The sequence below is a fragment of the Panthera onca genome, chromosome C1 (assembly GCF_046562875.1).
Source record: "Panthera onca isolate mPanOnc1 chromosome C1, mPanOnc1 haplotype 2, whole genome shotgun sequence".
In the NCBI taxonomy this organism is placed as follows: domain Eukaryota; kingdom Metazoa; phylum Chordata; class Mammalia; order Carnivora; family Felidae; genus Panthera; species Panthera onca.
The window spans coordinates 67,236,314-67,252,859 of record NC_138346.1 but is presented as its reverse complement, the minus strand read 5'-3'; the positions used below and the strand labels follow the sequence as shown (position 1 = coordinate 67,252,859).

The 16,546-nt window shown below is 35.6% G+C and overlaps 1 protein-coding gene across 4 annotated transcripts in view; it reads left to right on the top strand.

Annotated features, from left to right (window-relative positions):
* Nucleotides 1–16,546, top strand: part of SCN2A (sodium voltage-gated channel alpha subunit 2) — a 143,395-nt gene that overhangs the window by 84,522 nt on the left and 42,327 nt on the right. For all 4 annotated transcript variants that reach the window (XM_078451186.2, XM_078451187.2, XM_078451185.2 and 1 more), the window contains exons 14-16: nucleotides 2,969–3,207; nucleotides 9,421–9,594; nucleotides 12,257–12,613. In XM_078451186.2, the coding sequence (XP_078307312.1) occupies nucleotides 2,969–3,207; nucleotides 9,421–9,594; nucleotides 12,257–12,613 (770 nt within the window). The remainder of the gene's footprint in view (nucleotides 1–2,968; nucleotides 3,208–9,420; nucleotides 9,595–12,256; nucleotides 12,614–16,546) is intronic.

The following is a 16,546-nucleotide window of genomic DNA, read 5'->3' as shown; positions in this document are numbered from 1 at the left end:
TGCGTTAGCTTGCACTCCCTCTTCTCCCCCAGCTGCCAGTAGCTTGCTCCTCCCTGTCCCTCCAGGTAAATCTTTTGAAGATTCTCTGGTCTTCTGCTCCTTGCCATAGCAAAACCACTGAGAGGAAGCTGCCAGTGGTTCTGCTACCGATGTCAGCAGCATGTCTGCTCCCTAAAGCAAGAAGTAGAGAAGGAGACAGGGTAAGTCTAAATCAACAGTCCTACTTTGCACTTCTGATACCATTAAGTTTGAGCTAACATAAGAAATTACTTGAAAAACAACAATCCACCACAAGATTGGACTTGTCCACTAATTAAGATATGGAGTTCAAAATGAGTGCACCCAAATGCCTCTCCATTGAAATGTATCTCAATGGAGTTGCCTAGGATGTCCTAGAAATATGTATAATTCAGGAAGCAGGAGATTGAGTGTTTGGTTTAATATCTGCAGAGCTTTGTGACTTTATACTTTTGTGAGGGACAATGGCAACATTTTCATTCTGTTTTTCATTGGCTATATGGAATGTGGCATTGATCTATGTTGGTTGTTAGCAATACTTCACATACACATGCATACTAGAGCTGTCTTTAATATGGTCCTTCCTCTTTTTGTTCCTGCTAACAGTAGAAAGGTTTCCTAAGTTGACATAATTTGCTTATTTGGGGATCTTCCTTCAAAGCTAATCATGGTTTAATTTACCCTCCTTTTTTTTTTTTTTTTTTTTTTTTTTTTTTTTTTTTTTTGGAACCAGGCTTGTTGATCCAGCTGGCTGGCATCTTTTGTTTTCCTTCTTTTGATGAACTACAGTCAAGTCTCCATTGTCCATGGTAATGAATAGCCTATTTAATGAAATTGTTTGCTTTTCAAGTTTTAAATGCAAAAACCGCATAGAAATGTTTCCTGGTCACATCCATGGGAAGGATAGTGAGAGGGAAAGTTACGAACACCTGAGGAATTGAGGAGACCCAACAAAATATCTAAACTGGGATGTAAATGAATCCCACTGCGGATAATCCACACAGGAATAATGGAGAAATGGCTGTCGTTCTTTCATGAGTGCTTTGTTTTGTTTTAAAATGTAAGATTATTTTTCTCTGTCTCTGTCTCCCTCTCTCCTGTCATTCTCTCTCTCTCTCTCTCTCTCTGGCATGAATAATTGAATGATTTTATTTTAGAACTAAAACAACTTTGCTTCACTTTTTCCTGGTGTCAAGATGAGCAACACTGGATGAATTTTCCCTTTTGAACTTTTCTCTGGTATATTTTTTTTTCTACACAATTCCTGTTTGCTTCTTTTTATCTACTGAATGACAAGTAGCATTTTAAAAAATAACTTATTCTGACTACACATAGACCAAGAGTCATTATTTCATTTCTCTTTTGTTATTTACTGTAAATGACATCTTTTTATCTTCAGTATAAGCATTATGTTATATAGGAGTCTTAAAAGTATCTATGCAATAACTGGTGATTAATAATTATGTTTTGCCTTTGATTTATACCTCAACTCTTCTTTATTATTTACAAAATTACGTATTAAGAAAAATAGAATAAACTGTGCACTTGAAGACTTTTAATACCTAAAGAAATCACTGAAGAATCTACCTCCAATAGACTTCTGTTAAAAATAATCGGGAAATTAATTTCCTAGAGGGAAGTGGTAAACTTATAGCATTAGCTAATAGTGAATGTTTATCAGCAAAACAAAAAAATCATTAGCTGTGGTCATGTTTACCAATTCCATATGCTGTTTTCTCTCCCACAAAGTTTAGCTTCTAGTAAATTATACCAGGTTTGGAGGGATATTACCATTGCTACTATAGTAATACTAAGGTAACTGATCAAAGTCAAATATGTCATGAATGAAAAAAGAATCTTTCCCTCTACTTTAGTGTTAAGAAGTGGTGGTCTCATATTTCGCAGAGCAGGTAAACAGGTGTGAAGCAATAACACGGGCAGAAAACAAGTTCTCCAGTCTCTTCCCACTCAAGAGTGTATTAAAAGAACATCTTACCCAAGAAGATAGTAATCTCCCACTTCCTAATTCTCCAAAATTCTTTGCCAGTATTTTCCAAGTTTCAGTATTTTGAATATCACCTTAAAGAGCTGTGCAATCTCTCTTCTCTCTCCTATTTTTTAGTTGAAATGCTTCTTGAAACCATTGTACCTTTTTCTTAAATAATGTATTTTGATATGAAATTTTATAGGCTTGAGACGATAATTACACATTTTAATACATTAAAATAAATTCACACCATGAAAATTTATGAGTTCTACATATGTTCCACCGAAAATCCTCTTGTATTTTACCAGTAGCACATAAGTCCCAGTTGAAACATTGATTTGTGCTAACAGTGAGTATCCCAGTTCCTTAAGGTACATATTTTCTCTTCTTTTGTGCCCTCTAGTTAAATAATGAAATATAGAGAAAAACAATCTTGATGAGTTCAGTATGCAAGTCTGTATTTACAAGGCTTATCTGGAAACTTTTTAACTAAGACTGGTGACACTGACAAAAATATCTCATTTTGCCTCAAAACACATGCCTAATCCAAGAAACTGAGATTCAGTATGACTGATAAAGGTTTTAAGACATCTCCTGAGAGGGATTCTTTGATAACATATATGCATCTGGCTCTATCTGGAGCATGGATGAGCTTAACCCAAGTCCTACCCATTAGTTTTGGATATCCTTGAAGATAATTTTCAGACAGTTTAATATCGCAGATAGAATCTTGGAAATTCTGTTTAGCCAAAATAGATTTGGAAAGTTCACTAGACTTTTTGTGGCCATGTTTTCTACAGGCCACAAAACCATGATAGGTGAAACCTGTTCCACAATCAGATTAACCCATTAAAGCCTTTTGACAACTTTAGATTTCTAAAAATTCACTTTCAATTTAAACCAAATGCTGCTTAATAGAAAGTAAGCAGTTTTCATGAGTATTGTAACTTTTTTTTTTTCCAGAACTTGAAGAATCCAGACAGAAATGCCCACCCTGCTGGTACAAATTTGCTAACATGTGTTTGATTTGGGATTGCTGTAAACCATGGTTAAAGGTGAAACATCTCGTCAACCTGGTCGTGATGGACCCATTTGTTGACCTGGCCATCACCATCTGCATTGTCTTAAATACTCTTTTCATGGCCATGGAGCATTATCCTATGACGGAGCAATTCAGCAGCGTGCTGTCAGTCGGAAACCTGGTAAGACTCACTGAGGGTTCCTCTTCCCACTGAAAGAGCTCATGATTGCTTTAAGAAATTTCATATATCGCCCTCAAGTTAAATATGAATTAATTGGCCATGTAAACCTGGACAGCAGAAGTTTAACATCCCTTTTTCAACAACAAAAAATATATTGCTACAGTTAAGGAGTGGGAAAGAATTAATAATTTTATGTACAATTTGATTTAGAATTAAATTTAAATTGCCCATCCATTAGAAAGATTATTATAGGGCATCTGGGTGGCTTAGTTGGTTAAGCATCCCACTCTTGGTTTCAGCTCAGGTCATCCTCTCCTGGTTTGTGAGTTCGAGCCCCATGTCAGGCTCTGTGCTGCTGGTGTGGAGCCTGCTTGGGATTCTCTCTCTCCTCCTCTCTCTCTGCTTCTCTCTGTCTCTCTCTGTCTCTCTTTCTCTCAAAATAAATAAATAAATTTAAAAAGAAAAATGATTATGAATTATAGAGGACATTGGTCTATGATAACAAGATTCTGTGTATTTCTCAGGTATTTGGAATAGATTCTTAAGGACATGACTACATTTGTCAATCAAACTGTAAAATATACCAAGTTAGGTAATTTTGAAATATAATTTATAAACACCTGAAGATGAATTCTTTTGGGAGGAAATATCACATAGAGATTATTATTTCTGTGTGAATTTTTCCCATAAATGTAAGAATTTATAATGATGAATTTTTGCATACATTTTCACTTAAAAATTTGTGTTAACATTCACTGGCTATATGGTAGAGGGATAGAAAGGAAAGTGATCTTACACCGAGAAACAAAATGAGGGCACCTGGGTGGCTCAGTCTGTTAAGCATCCGACTTTGGCTCAGGTCATGATCTCACAGTTCCTAAGTTCAAGCCCCACGTCGGGATCTCTGCTGTCAGCGCAGAGCCCACTTCGGATCCTCTGTCCCCCTCCATCTGCCCCTCCCCCCACTCACTCTCACTCTTTTCCTCTCTCTCCCTCTCTCTCAAAACTAAATAAACATTAAAAAAATAAACAAAATGAATAAATTCAGGCAACAAAAATATATTGATACCAATGTAAGTGGCTTAAGTTCTCATGCACCTCCCAACCTGAGAAATGAAATTTACATGAGCTCCCTCTTTCTAGGTTCCCATAAATTCAGTCCTAAGGTAGATACTATGATTGTCTGTATTTTACAGTTGGCGCAACTGTACCCATGAGAAATTGGCAGAACAATGGGAAGTCTGAACACTATATCAGAGACTCTGAAAGCTCCTACAAACTGTGGTCAGAAATCATAGAACTGGAGGGTAGGAAAGGACAATAACATTACCTAGTCCAAATTTTCACCTATATAAGAACCTCTTCAACATTATCTCTAAAAAATGAGAAATGGATGAAAGAAACTTTATGGAGGTGGATATTAGGAAACAACTCAAATGGGAATAAGCAAAAATAAAGGGAATTCATTACCTCAAGTAGCTAATGTCCATTTGGGCACAGCTCCATGGTTTAACCTATCTAGATTCTGGTTCTCCAGCAATGTCATTGGGAGTCATTTTCTGACCCTACTTCTTTCCAATGTGTTTCCTTCATCTCTGGCTGGGTATTCTATTGATGGCAGCATTCTACCAACTTTTATCTTACCCCTGGGCAGAAGGATTGTGCTTCCTAACTAGTTACTTTAACAAAGGTCTAAGAGTAGAATATTGTTGGCCTGGTTGTAGTTACACGACTATTTCTAAGCCAGTCAGTTACTCTGATCCTAAAGTTAGAATGCCCTATTTGAGTACACCAGTACCATTTCTTATCACTGAAGACAGAGTAAATGAGTGGATTATAAAGAGAAAAAAAAATCCAAATCTGACATTTCTAGGAGAGTAGGTGCTGGAAAGACAAAAATAACAAATGGACAATTCAAAGTGGAACTTGTCTTTATGTGTTAAGGAAGGCAAGAATTGCATTTTGAGATGAATCATGGAATAGTGGAAAATATATGGACAGGATACACATTCTTCTCAAGACGTATGAAAAATTACCCAGGATAGGTTATATGTTAGGTTATAAAATAAACCACAATAAACTTAAAAAGATTGAAATCATACAAAATACTTTTCTGACAAAAATGGAATTAAATTAGAAATCAATGAAAAATGGAGTGCCTGGGCGGCTCAGTCGTTTTAAGTGTTCAACTCTTGATTTCAGCTAGGCCATGATCTCACAGTTCTGTGAGATCAAGCCCTGTGTTGGTTTCCACACTGATAGCATGGAGTCTACTTGGGATTCTTTCTCTCTGCCCCTCCCCCTCTCACGCTGTCTCTCTGTCTCTCTCTTTCTCAAAATAAATACATAAACATTTTAAAAGATGACTCTTTAAAAAGATCGGCAGAAATGATAAATCTTCACTTAGACTTATAAAAAAAAAAGTCAGGAATGGGGTGCCTGGGAGGCTCAGTCAGTTAAGCATCAAACTTCAGCTCAGGTCATGATCTCACAGTTCGTGAGTTTGAGCCCCATGTCTGTGAATTTGAGCCCTGAGTCTTAGCTGGCAGTACAAAGCCTGGAGCCTGCTTCAGATTCTGTGTCTCCCTCTCTCCCTTTGCCTTCCCCCACTCACACTCTGTTTCTCTCTCTCTCTCTCTCTCAAAAATAAATAAACATTAAATAAATTTTAATAAAAATTTAAAATAAACCAGGAATGAATAGGGGACATCACTATGGGCCTTACATAAACAAAAGTTTAAGGAATACTATGAATAATTTATGCCAACAAATTAATATCCTACATGAAATGGAAAAATTCCTAGAAAGTAACAAACTACTGAAACTAAGTCAAGAAGAAATAGAAAATCTGAAAAAACCTGTAGTAAGTAAAAATTGAGGGGCGCCTGGGTGGCACAGTCGGTTAAGCGTCCGACTTCAGCCAGGTCACGATCTCGCGGTCCGTGAGTTCGAGCCCCGCGTCAGGCTCTGGGCTGATGGCTCTGGGCTGATGGCTCGGAGCCTGGAGCCTGTTTCCGATTCTGTGTCTCCCCCCCTCTCTCTCTCTCTGCCCCTCCCCCGTTCATGCTCTGTCTCTCTCTGTCCCAAAAATTAAAAAAAAAAAAAAAAAACGTTGGAAAATTGGATTAGTAAAAAAAAAAAACAACAAAACAAAAAAAAAAAAATTATTCCTACAAGGATAGCCTAGGCTCAGATAGTTTTATTGGTGAATTCTATCAAATTTTTAAAGAATTAACACCAATCCTTTGCAAACAGTTCCAAAAAATAGAATAAAAAGGGACATCTCACAACAGAGTTTAGAATTTGAAGCCAACCAAGGTAGAGAAACTGAACAAACACTTCAAGCTTTTCTTTGAAACCCCACATGGGCTGCACTTCAGAAGTAAAGACTATGCCGAAGAATTAGAATTCAGCTAGGACAAAGAATAAACCCAAATCATTCTGCCCTAATCAAATATAAAACATAGCTACCATAAATTCCAGGTGGCCAACCTATAACCTAATTGCCTGATAAAACAAAAATCGTTGTTGTTCAGAGGAAAATAATTGATCAGAATTCTCTACAACACATTACATCACATAAAAAATTGCATGATATGTGAAGGAAATAGGAAAATGTGTCTTAGTTGAGAGAAAAAACACTCAATAGAAATAGATCCAGAAATGACTGAATTGCTAGCATCAACATAAAAGGACTTTAGAGGAGCTATTATAAATGTGTTTAATGCTCTGAAGGAAATAAATGGTCATAAAGAATAAACAGATGGAGAGTATGAGCAGGAAAAAATGAAAACTATAACGAAGAATCATCTAGACATTTTAGACCTAAAAAGAAAAAATCTTAAAATGAAAAATTCATTTGATGGGTTTTTTAAAAAGCAGACAACAGAAGAAAGGGTTGCTAAACTGAAGCAAATCAACAGAATGATCCAATTTGAATGGCAGAGAAAAAACAAAAAGAAAAGTATACTGAGTCTTCCTAATCTGCAAAATAACATCAAATGGTCTAATATTTGCATAATGGAGACCCAGAAGGAGAAAGGTGAAGAGTAGAACAAAACAAATATTTGAAAAAGCAATGGCCAAAAATTTCTGAAAATTGGTGGCAAATATTAACTTAGACATTTTAAAATTAAATTATAAAATTTCAGTGAACATCAGCAAGGATAAATTTAAACTACATTGGGCAAATCTTAGTCAAGCTGCTGAAAATAAAAGAAACTTTTAGAAACAGCCAGAAGACTGGGGCTGATATCTCATCAGAAATAATTCAGTCCATGAGAAAATGGCCTGATGAAAGAAAGAAAAAAAGAAAAAGTTAACTTAATCTGCAGTGAAATTGTCCATCAAAAGCTAATGTGAAATGACTTTAACATGAACAAAAACAGAGAAGTTGTTGTGCCAGAATTATGCTACAAGACATGCCAAAGGAAGTTAGTTCTTCAGGCTGAAGGAGAAAAGCATATTAGATGGAAAATTGAATCTGGGAATGATGGTCACTCAAAATTTAAAAATGTAGGTAAATAGAAAAGACTATCTTTTTTCCTTAATTTCTTTAAAAGACAGCTGATTTTTTAAAGCAAGAGTTTACAGTGTATGTAAGTGTAAAATATATGAAAAGATTAGCACATATGATTGGGTGGCAAAAAGATTGCTTAGAAAAGAAACAAAAAGTGTTACACAGTATTTAATACCTGTAGAATATTCAAACAATGGATGTCTACTCAACAATAAAAGGAGAATAAGCTGGTAATGCCTGCATGGATGAATTTCAACCTGAAGTATTCAAGAGATATTTGGAAAAGTCAGTAAGACTGTCAGGTTTCTGAGATAGTCACCAAGTTTGAGAGTGAGTTCATTTACTGAGTTAGTATCAAAAGAGAAGCAAGGTTGTGCAGAGAAAATTTTAAGGTGAATTTTGGATCTGTTGAATTTGAGATACCTGTAAAATAGCCATTCAATGAAAGTATTGAATAAACAAGTGGGTATATATTTCTGGACCTCAGGAGATGTGCTTGAATGGAAAAATAAATCTCAAAGTGTAAACTTATTGTAAAAGGAAAATTAGAGTAAGAATTTCCAGGACAGAGAGACCTCTGAAGAAATCCAATATCGAATAATTTGTTAGAAGAAAAGCAACTGAGAAGTGTCCAGGGAGGTGTGGATCACTGAAGCCAGGAACAGAAAATATTTTAAAGAACAAGGAACAGTAAACAATGTGAAAAAACTTCTGAAGAGGTAAGCAAGATAACTGCAAAATTTTCAATTGAATTTAGCAATGGTGATGTTGGTGGCTATATTGGTGAAATTGGTTAAAGCAGGTTGTGTTGACTGATATGTTGTAAAGTTGAAGAAATTGAACTACTGAGTATAGACAAGTACCCAACCTCTTAAAGAAGTTGGGCCATGAGGAGAGGATGTATAGGGGGTAGCTAACAGGGGAAGTAGAATGCAAGGAGAGTTTCTTTGATGATGCTGGTGGTAGAGAAGGACTGAGTGTCCGTTGCTCCCTATAAAATCCCAATTGGAAGCAGTCAGTAGCAAGAAGAGATTAAAACTACAGGTTAATTGAGAAGGTGAATTCTTTGAGAAGACCAAAGGAGACACAGAACACAGGCAGAGAAATTAGAGCAAAGCATGGGTTTGGATATAAGTAGTTAGGTAGATGGAACACTGAGAAAGTTCAGGTTGGCTGACCTCTGTTACCTCTCTGTGACACAGAAGTACTGAGAGTGAAAGATAAGGAAACAGGTGAAGACATGTGGAGGAGAAAGGTTGAAATAGTTGTAGAGTAAGGAAATAGAGAATGGAGAATGCTGCTTCTTTTTGGTCAGGAAAATAATTTTTATTTTTAGTATTCTTACCATCAGTAGGGCTGGTGGTGACCATGTTTATTACAGCTAATGTGAAATATTCTTAGCACAAGACAGAGCCGAGCAGTTGACCATAATGATTTAACTGAACCTTTCATGTAAGATAACTAAAATGACAATATTAATTTTATTGTCTTAATTCATGTACTCCTCATCACTTAATAAGCCTTAAATATAATAAACAGTTAAATATTGATTTGAGTACAGACCATTTGAGGTTACTGATTTGTTGGACCTAAACCAATTTTTAAAATTTTTAATTGGATTGTGGTCTGTTGGGAGACAATAATTATTAGTGTTTTCAAGAGTATTCACTTGTGTAATAACATTTCTCATTTAGGTCTTCACTGGGATCTTCACAGCAGAAATGTTTCTGAAGATAATTGCCATGGATCCATATTATTACTTTCAAGAGGGCTGGAATATTTTTGATGGTTTAATCGTGAGCCTTAGTTTAATGGAGCTCGGTTTGGCAAACGTGGAAGGATTGTCAGTTCTCCGATCATTTCGGCTGGTAAATTAACTGGGAGTATCCGTAATGTTTTTATAATTAATATAATCAGACGTCACTCTTATCTAGTAAGAATTATAGGATTTCCCACAGTTACAATATTATTTGAATACATTTAAAAACAAACTGGATTTCTCCACAATCAGACAGTACTTTGATCTTTATCAGAGCTTTCATGGATAGATGAAGTTCATTCAAATGAACAGCCAACAGTTCTGTCTTTAGTGATTGAATGGCAGGGCTAATGGGGAGGGAGAAAAAAAAAAAGGATCCATATGTAAATCCAAATCACAATTAAACAACACAATATTCATCTTTCAGTTATGTGGAGTTAACCATTCATAAGGCTTGGCTGAGATTTAGGATGAGCCACCTTTCTCTCAGAGGCTCAAGAATTATGGACTTGCCCACTTTGCCCCCATAGAAGCCAAGACTTGAGACTGGGTAGAGTAGACAAGAAAAGATGATAGAGCTTCCCATGCATTTGCCCCTTCAGCCAACCAGGAAGTCACCAAATCCAGTCTCTAAGAAGAGTTGCCTATATTATATTTTATTAATTTTAAACAAAGTCTTTTATTTGATCTTTATATTCATCAGTTCACGAATCTTTTAAATTAAGAGACAAAATATCACTTGGCACATTTCCATTTAAAGTGTGATACGTTTTATCATGCTATTACTTTGAGTTGGCTCTTTTTGTGACTTACTTTCAAATAACAGAGGTTGTATATAATTTGTAAAGACAAGTTCCTATCGGTAACTTATCTTAATGGTGATTAGGTTCAAGAGTTTGCTGTGAAGTCTTTTGAGAATTCCCTTACTGCCTTCAAAGATCAAATTTGAGTTGAGATCCTTACAGCTAAGGTCCTTACCTAGTCGTCTAGATAGCTATGGATCTAATTTGAACCTAGAAGGATGCCAAACAACAACAACAGAAATGATTAGAAATGATTGTGTAACAAGTAGTATGGGCAACTACTTTAAAAAGTGTTTAGTAAATCTTTGTGATGATTGTGATTCAGTTTGGGGAAGTAGGAAGTGATGGAAATAATATCATTAGTGTTTTGCTTAGCATGTAGGCTCTTTTGCGTTAATTATTCCCTGGCAATAAATTAAACATTTTGATGCTTATATTTTGTTCCTTTGGATCACTTATATGCCATTAAATAATGTACTACTCCTGGCCTGACATTTCCTGAAACATCAGAGATGAAACGCTGCTGCAATTGAACTATAAATGGTACTTTAGAGGATTCCATGAGCTAATAATACAACCAACATGTCAAGTACAGTGGTGCAAGCCATTTACACACTATAATGAGTTGATTTATTAAGTCACTAAAGACATAAGGGCTGACAAAATATATATTTTTACTTAAGTCCAAGTATTTCTTATTCAAATAAAGTAGTTCGAGTAATCCCCCCTTATCTGTGGGGATATGTTTCAAGACCCCCTGAAAATGTAGATAGTACTGAACCCTATATATACTGTTTTTTCCTATACATACACACCTGTGGTAAAATTTAATTTATAAATTAAGCACAGTAAGAGATTAACAATAATAAGTAATAATAAAACAAAACAATTACAACAATATACTCTTAATAAAAGTTATGTGAGGGGCGCCTGGGTGGCTCAGTCTGTTAAGTGGCCGACTTCGACTCAGGTCATGATCTTGCGGTCCGTGAGTTCAAGCCCCGCATTGGGCTCTGTGCTGACAGCTCAGAGCCTGGACCCTGTTTCAGATTCTGTGTCTCCCTTTCTCTGACCCTCCCCTGTTCATGCTCTGTCTCTCCCTGTCTCAAAAATAAATAAAACGTTAAAAAAAAAATTTTTTAAAAAGTTATGTGAATGTGGTCACTCTCAAAATATCTTACTGTATTGTACTCACCCTCTTCTAGTGATGATATGAGGTGACAAAGTGCCTATGTGATGAGATGAAGTGAAGTGAATGACGTGGGCATTGTGACAAACTGTTAGGCCACTATTAACCTTCTAACAATATGTCAGAAGGATCATCTGCCTCCAGACCATGATTGACTGTGGGTAACTGAAACCACAGAAAGTGAAAACGCAATTAAGGGCAGGGGGATTACGGTGTAGTAAATCTCCTATAAAATACAGCCTGATGTTACAGCCAACTAAAGATAACAGCAAGATTAAAGCAATCTAAAGATTTAAAGAAATTAGTTGGTTTTTCTCTTGTACCTTGTATAATTTGTGTTAACTTTATCTGTACCTGTGCATCTCAAGTACACTACAAAATGTATCCACTTTGGGCTTTTAAGTAATGACAGCCTCCACTTCTTTGAAACAGTTTCTGCTAATTAATCACCATCAATCTTAGATATATCAGTTTCCCATAGAAAAAAAAAAAGAATATTACATATGCTTATGTAAGATTCTGGAAATTTTGGGGTATCATTATTAAAATGCCATTAAGAACTGTATAATGTAATTGTTTTATTTACAAAATAGTCTATTTTAGAATGAAAAATAATGCATGGTATTAAATAACTGATACATTTTCTAGATAATAGTTTGACACACAAATAACCCACCACCCTACAATTAAGACAGTTATGCTGTAGATTTTCCCTGTAAATAAATTTACAGATTCTTTAGAAGGCAGGGCAGTAATAGCCTTCTTGCTCTTGTTTCCAGCTCCGAGTTTTCAAGTTGGCAAAATCCTGGCCCACCCTGAATATGCTGATAAAGATCATTGGCAATTCTGTGGGGGCTCTAGGTAATCTCACCTTGGTGTTGGCTATCATCGTCTTCATTTTTGCCGTGGTCGGCATGCAACTCTTTGGTAAGAGCTACAAAGAATGTGTCTGCAAGATTTCCAATGATTGTGAGCTCCCACGCTGGCACATGCATGACTTCTTCCACTCTTTCCTGATTGTGTTCCGCGTACTGTGTGGAGAGTGGATCGAAACCATGTGGGACTGTATGGAAGTCGCTGGCCAAACCATGTGCCTTACTGTCTTCATGATGGTCATGGTGATTGGAAACCTGGTGGTATGTAGTAAAAATATTTTCCTTATTTTCGGTAAAAGACAATGTAACCATAAAAATTATGTTCAACAGATGAATGTTTTATGTTTTTGGCCTTTTTAAAATCAATCCTCAATTATTCATTATTGCAGGAACTATGGAGACCCACATAAGTCTTCTTTAAATATTTGTTTATTCTTTGTTTTTAACTTTTTCCAGTTTTATTGAGACATAATTGGCATATAACATAAACTCTTAAAATACCTTTTGAATCAAAGTTGTTCTTCGTCACTATACCTCTTACTATTCCATGGAGAGAGCCATTTCTGGCTTTTACCTTTCAGTTCTTGTATTAAAGCATGGATGTGTTACTAAGAATAGTCACTCACTTTATTTATAAGTATCAACAACAGTATCACTTGAAAATGTTTCATATTCAGTTCTCCTACAAATTGGAGTTAAAAATTAATGATGATTTCAATCCATTAAACACGCATAAGTTATTTGGTACTTAGAAACTATAGTGTTGGCAAGTAACATTGACTCAAAAATCACTTACCATGTCTATATCCAATGAACCATTCTCAACACATCTTTACTGATTCCTGGAGGCATGGAAAAGCTGATAAAAAGATATATATGACACAGTGATATGACTTACTCAAATAGGATTAAAATAGAAAGTATCTAACACGTGTCAAAAATGTAAAAACAAAGTACTATGTATCAAGTTCACTAAGTGGAAACATTGCTTTACAATGGCAAGGATAATCAAGGAAGGCTTTGTCAAGGAGTTGAACCTGAATTATCTTTAATTAAGATGTAAGATTAGATTGTTAGGAAGAAAAGTAGACTGTCCCAAACCAAGCAACAGTGGACCCAGTGGATGGAGAAGAGAAAACAATAGACTTAATGAGGGGATCAGGTTCTTCTACTTTAAATATTAGGTAATTATACTGAGTTTCATGATTAAGTCCCAATCCAGAGACATAGAACAAGGACTGACATAACCAATATTTTAAAGTATATAATTTATAGACTTAATTTCCTTTCACATAAAAGTAACCTCCAGTTCCCCAAAGGAAGAAGAAAAGGCTAACAGTTATCATTTATTTCTTTTTTTTTTTTTTTAATTTTTTTTTTTCAACGTTTTTTATTTATTTTTGGGACAGAGAGAGACAGAGCATGAACGGGGGAGGGGCAGAGAGAGAGGGAGACACAGAATCGGAAACAGGCTCCAGGGTCCGAGCCATCAGCCCAGAGCCTGACGCGGGGCTCGAACTCACAGACCGCGAGATCGTGACCTGGCTGAAGTCGGACGCTTAACCGACTGCGCCACCCAGGCGCCCCTCATTTATTTCTATTCATTTGCAGATTTCAACCTCCTCAATATTGGGTTAGATAATTCAGACCTATTCTTGAAGTAACAAAAAACATGAGCAGTGTGCAATCCAGAAATTTGAACTGTGACTTAAAATGACAAATATTTATTATCTCTAGTTTCTGTGGGTCATACATTTGGGAGCAGCTAAACTGGGTGGTTCTGACTCGGGGTCTGTCATAAGGTTGTTGTCAAGATGTTGGCTAGAGACCCAGTTGTCTTGACTGAAGCTGAAAGATCAGCTTCCAAGAAGGCTCCATCTCTTAGTTATTGGCAGGAAATCCCAGTTACTTATTGGCTGTTGGCACAAAGTCTCAGTTCCTCTCCACATGGACCTCTCAATAGGATTGTTGAGTATCTTCATGACATGGCAGCTGGCTTCTCCCATAGCAGGTGACATGAGAAAGAGGGCAAGGAGAAGCTTTCTTTGTGTTCTGATCTTGAGGTCATACACCGTCCCTCTGCCATGTTGTATTCATCAGAGCTAGTCACTAAGAAGAACTCAACTAAATTTCATATATTAAAAAAATTAAAAAAAAAATAAATAAAAAAAAAGAAGAACTCAACTTAAGAAGGAATTGGGCTTTAACTTTTGAGTGGAGGAGTATCAAATAATTTGTAGGTATATTTTATAGCCACCACAATCCCCAGTACAACTTGCTTGCTTTCAGAGAAGTATAAGATTGCATAGTACAGAAACAGATAGTCCTAGGATTATATAGAACAGAAATAAAAGTCATAAGTTGGTATTATAGATTTAATTTGATTTCAAATATATGTGTATATACAGATGGGTATCCCATATAAATTATTAATTTACTGAAATAAGACAAATCTGACATGTAATTGTACAGAAGATTCAAGTTGAGAAGAGAATTTCAGAAGTATCTATACGTATGATGACATTTCATATAAACTTATATTACTATATATGAATAAAGAGATATAGTCTATAAAATCATCATTTCCATCTACATACATAAATTTAAATCCTGTACCTTTAAGGAAAAAAATAAAGGCTCTCCTTTCTTTTTCTACTATCAGCTTTAAAAGTTTCTTCTTTTGTCATATCCTGGATATATTTCTGGAGTAACTAAGGTAGTAATAATGTCTGTCATGTTTGCCACCAGTAAGGAAATGTGTTCAGATTACATTTGCTTAAACAAGGCAGAATGACTTGATGCACTGCCTCCTATAATTTTTACTTTTCATCCTCACTAAAGAGAAGAAAGTCCCCCAAAGGCGAACTGATAGAACGCCATTTGAACTCACATAAACTTCTTATGGTGCTCCACCACAAGTGTCAGGAATCACTGTGATGCCTGGTCCAAAGGCAAGACAGAGGTGGGGCCACAGACTGCCCCACCCTCCTAACAAGAAATGGGAGTGGGCCATATATAGCTATAACAGTACTCTTTAGTATTTTCTCAGTACTTTGAAGAGAAAATACAAGTTGGATCTCACTCTGGAGAGTTGATTGATACATACCAAGAAAAAATTTCCTGATAGACAAAGACAGTTCATTAATAAACCTTCAGAAATCAAATCTAGAAAACAATTATGACACCAAAATTCACTTTTATTATGGATAAAAACCAAAATGTAGCATTTTTTTCTTTCATCTATTTTTCATCCAAATAATAAATCCAAAAGCAAAGCACATTAAAATATAACTTTATTGGTAAATTCTTGAAGTAAAGGAGTAGGCCTTAGTATGAATATCAGCAGCCATGGTGTAGCCACTGAAAGATGTCAAGATAGACTCACAGCTTATCTGAAGTCCTTATTGGATCTTACAAATTTTTACATTTCTTACTACCATTGGTTGTACTAACGTGTAACTGGATATCAAAGGAGCTGTAGCCCTTATTAGCTTATTGGAAAGGTAGGAATGGACCAAGGATGCTGCCTCCCTTTCATTGTAGTTTTCCTTGAAATCTTTTCTAGGACTCTTCTTTATTATTTACATTTTGTCTTTGGCTCCCTTTACTACTACATCTTTTTTTTACTCTATATGCTTGAGTAATCAGAGACTCATAAACATTATCAATCAAATCCTGGAAAAAACTTACAGCTTGGCCTTGTCCCATCTGAATACGCTATCCCTTAGTAAATTATACTTGTTGAGTACGTAAATAGGTTTATAGTCACTAATCTTTTTACTCTCTCATACCAGAAATTTTTGGAGACTCAAGTTACAGATTAATTAGTAATCTTGTTCAAGGTAATACCTTGATTCCACCATCATAAGTCGATGTTAACATCATTATTATCATATAATAACTATTTTGTATAGTATTTCAGCCATTTTATAGATCTAGTGACCAAGATTTTCTGAACCAAAACTGTGGCTTTTGATTTAGCAATAGTTATATATTTTTTTCTAATTTGGTAAGTTATCTACGTGCAAAAATTGGTACAAACACATAAAAATAAAATCATGTTTATGGAATCATCTTTGGTTTTAGGAATAAAATTATAATAAATTATCAGTGTCCTGGAAAATCCAGGTCACATGGGGAAAATACTTAGCATCCCAAATAAAACTTTTTTTTTCCTTATTCACTGTATGGTTA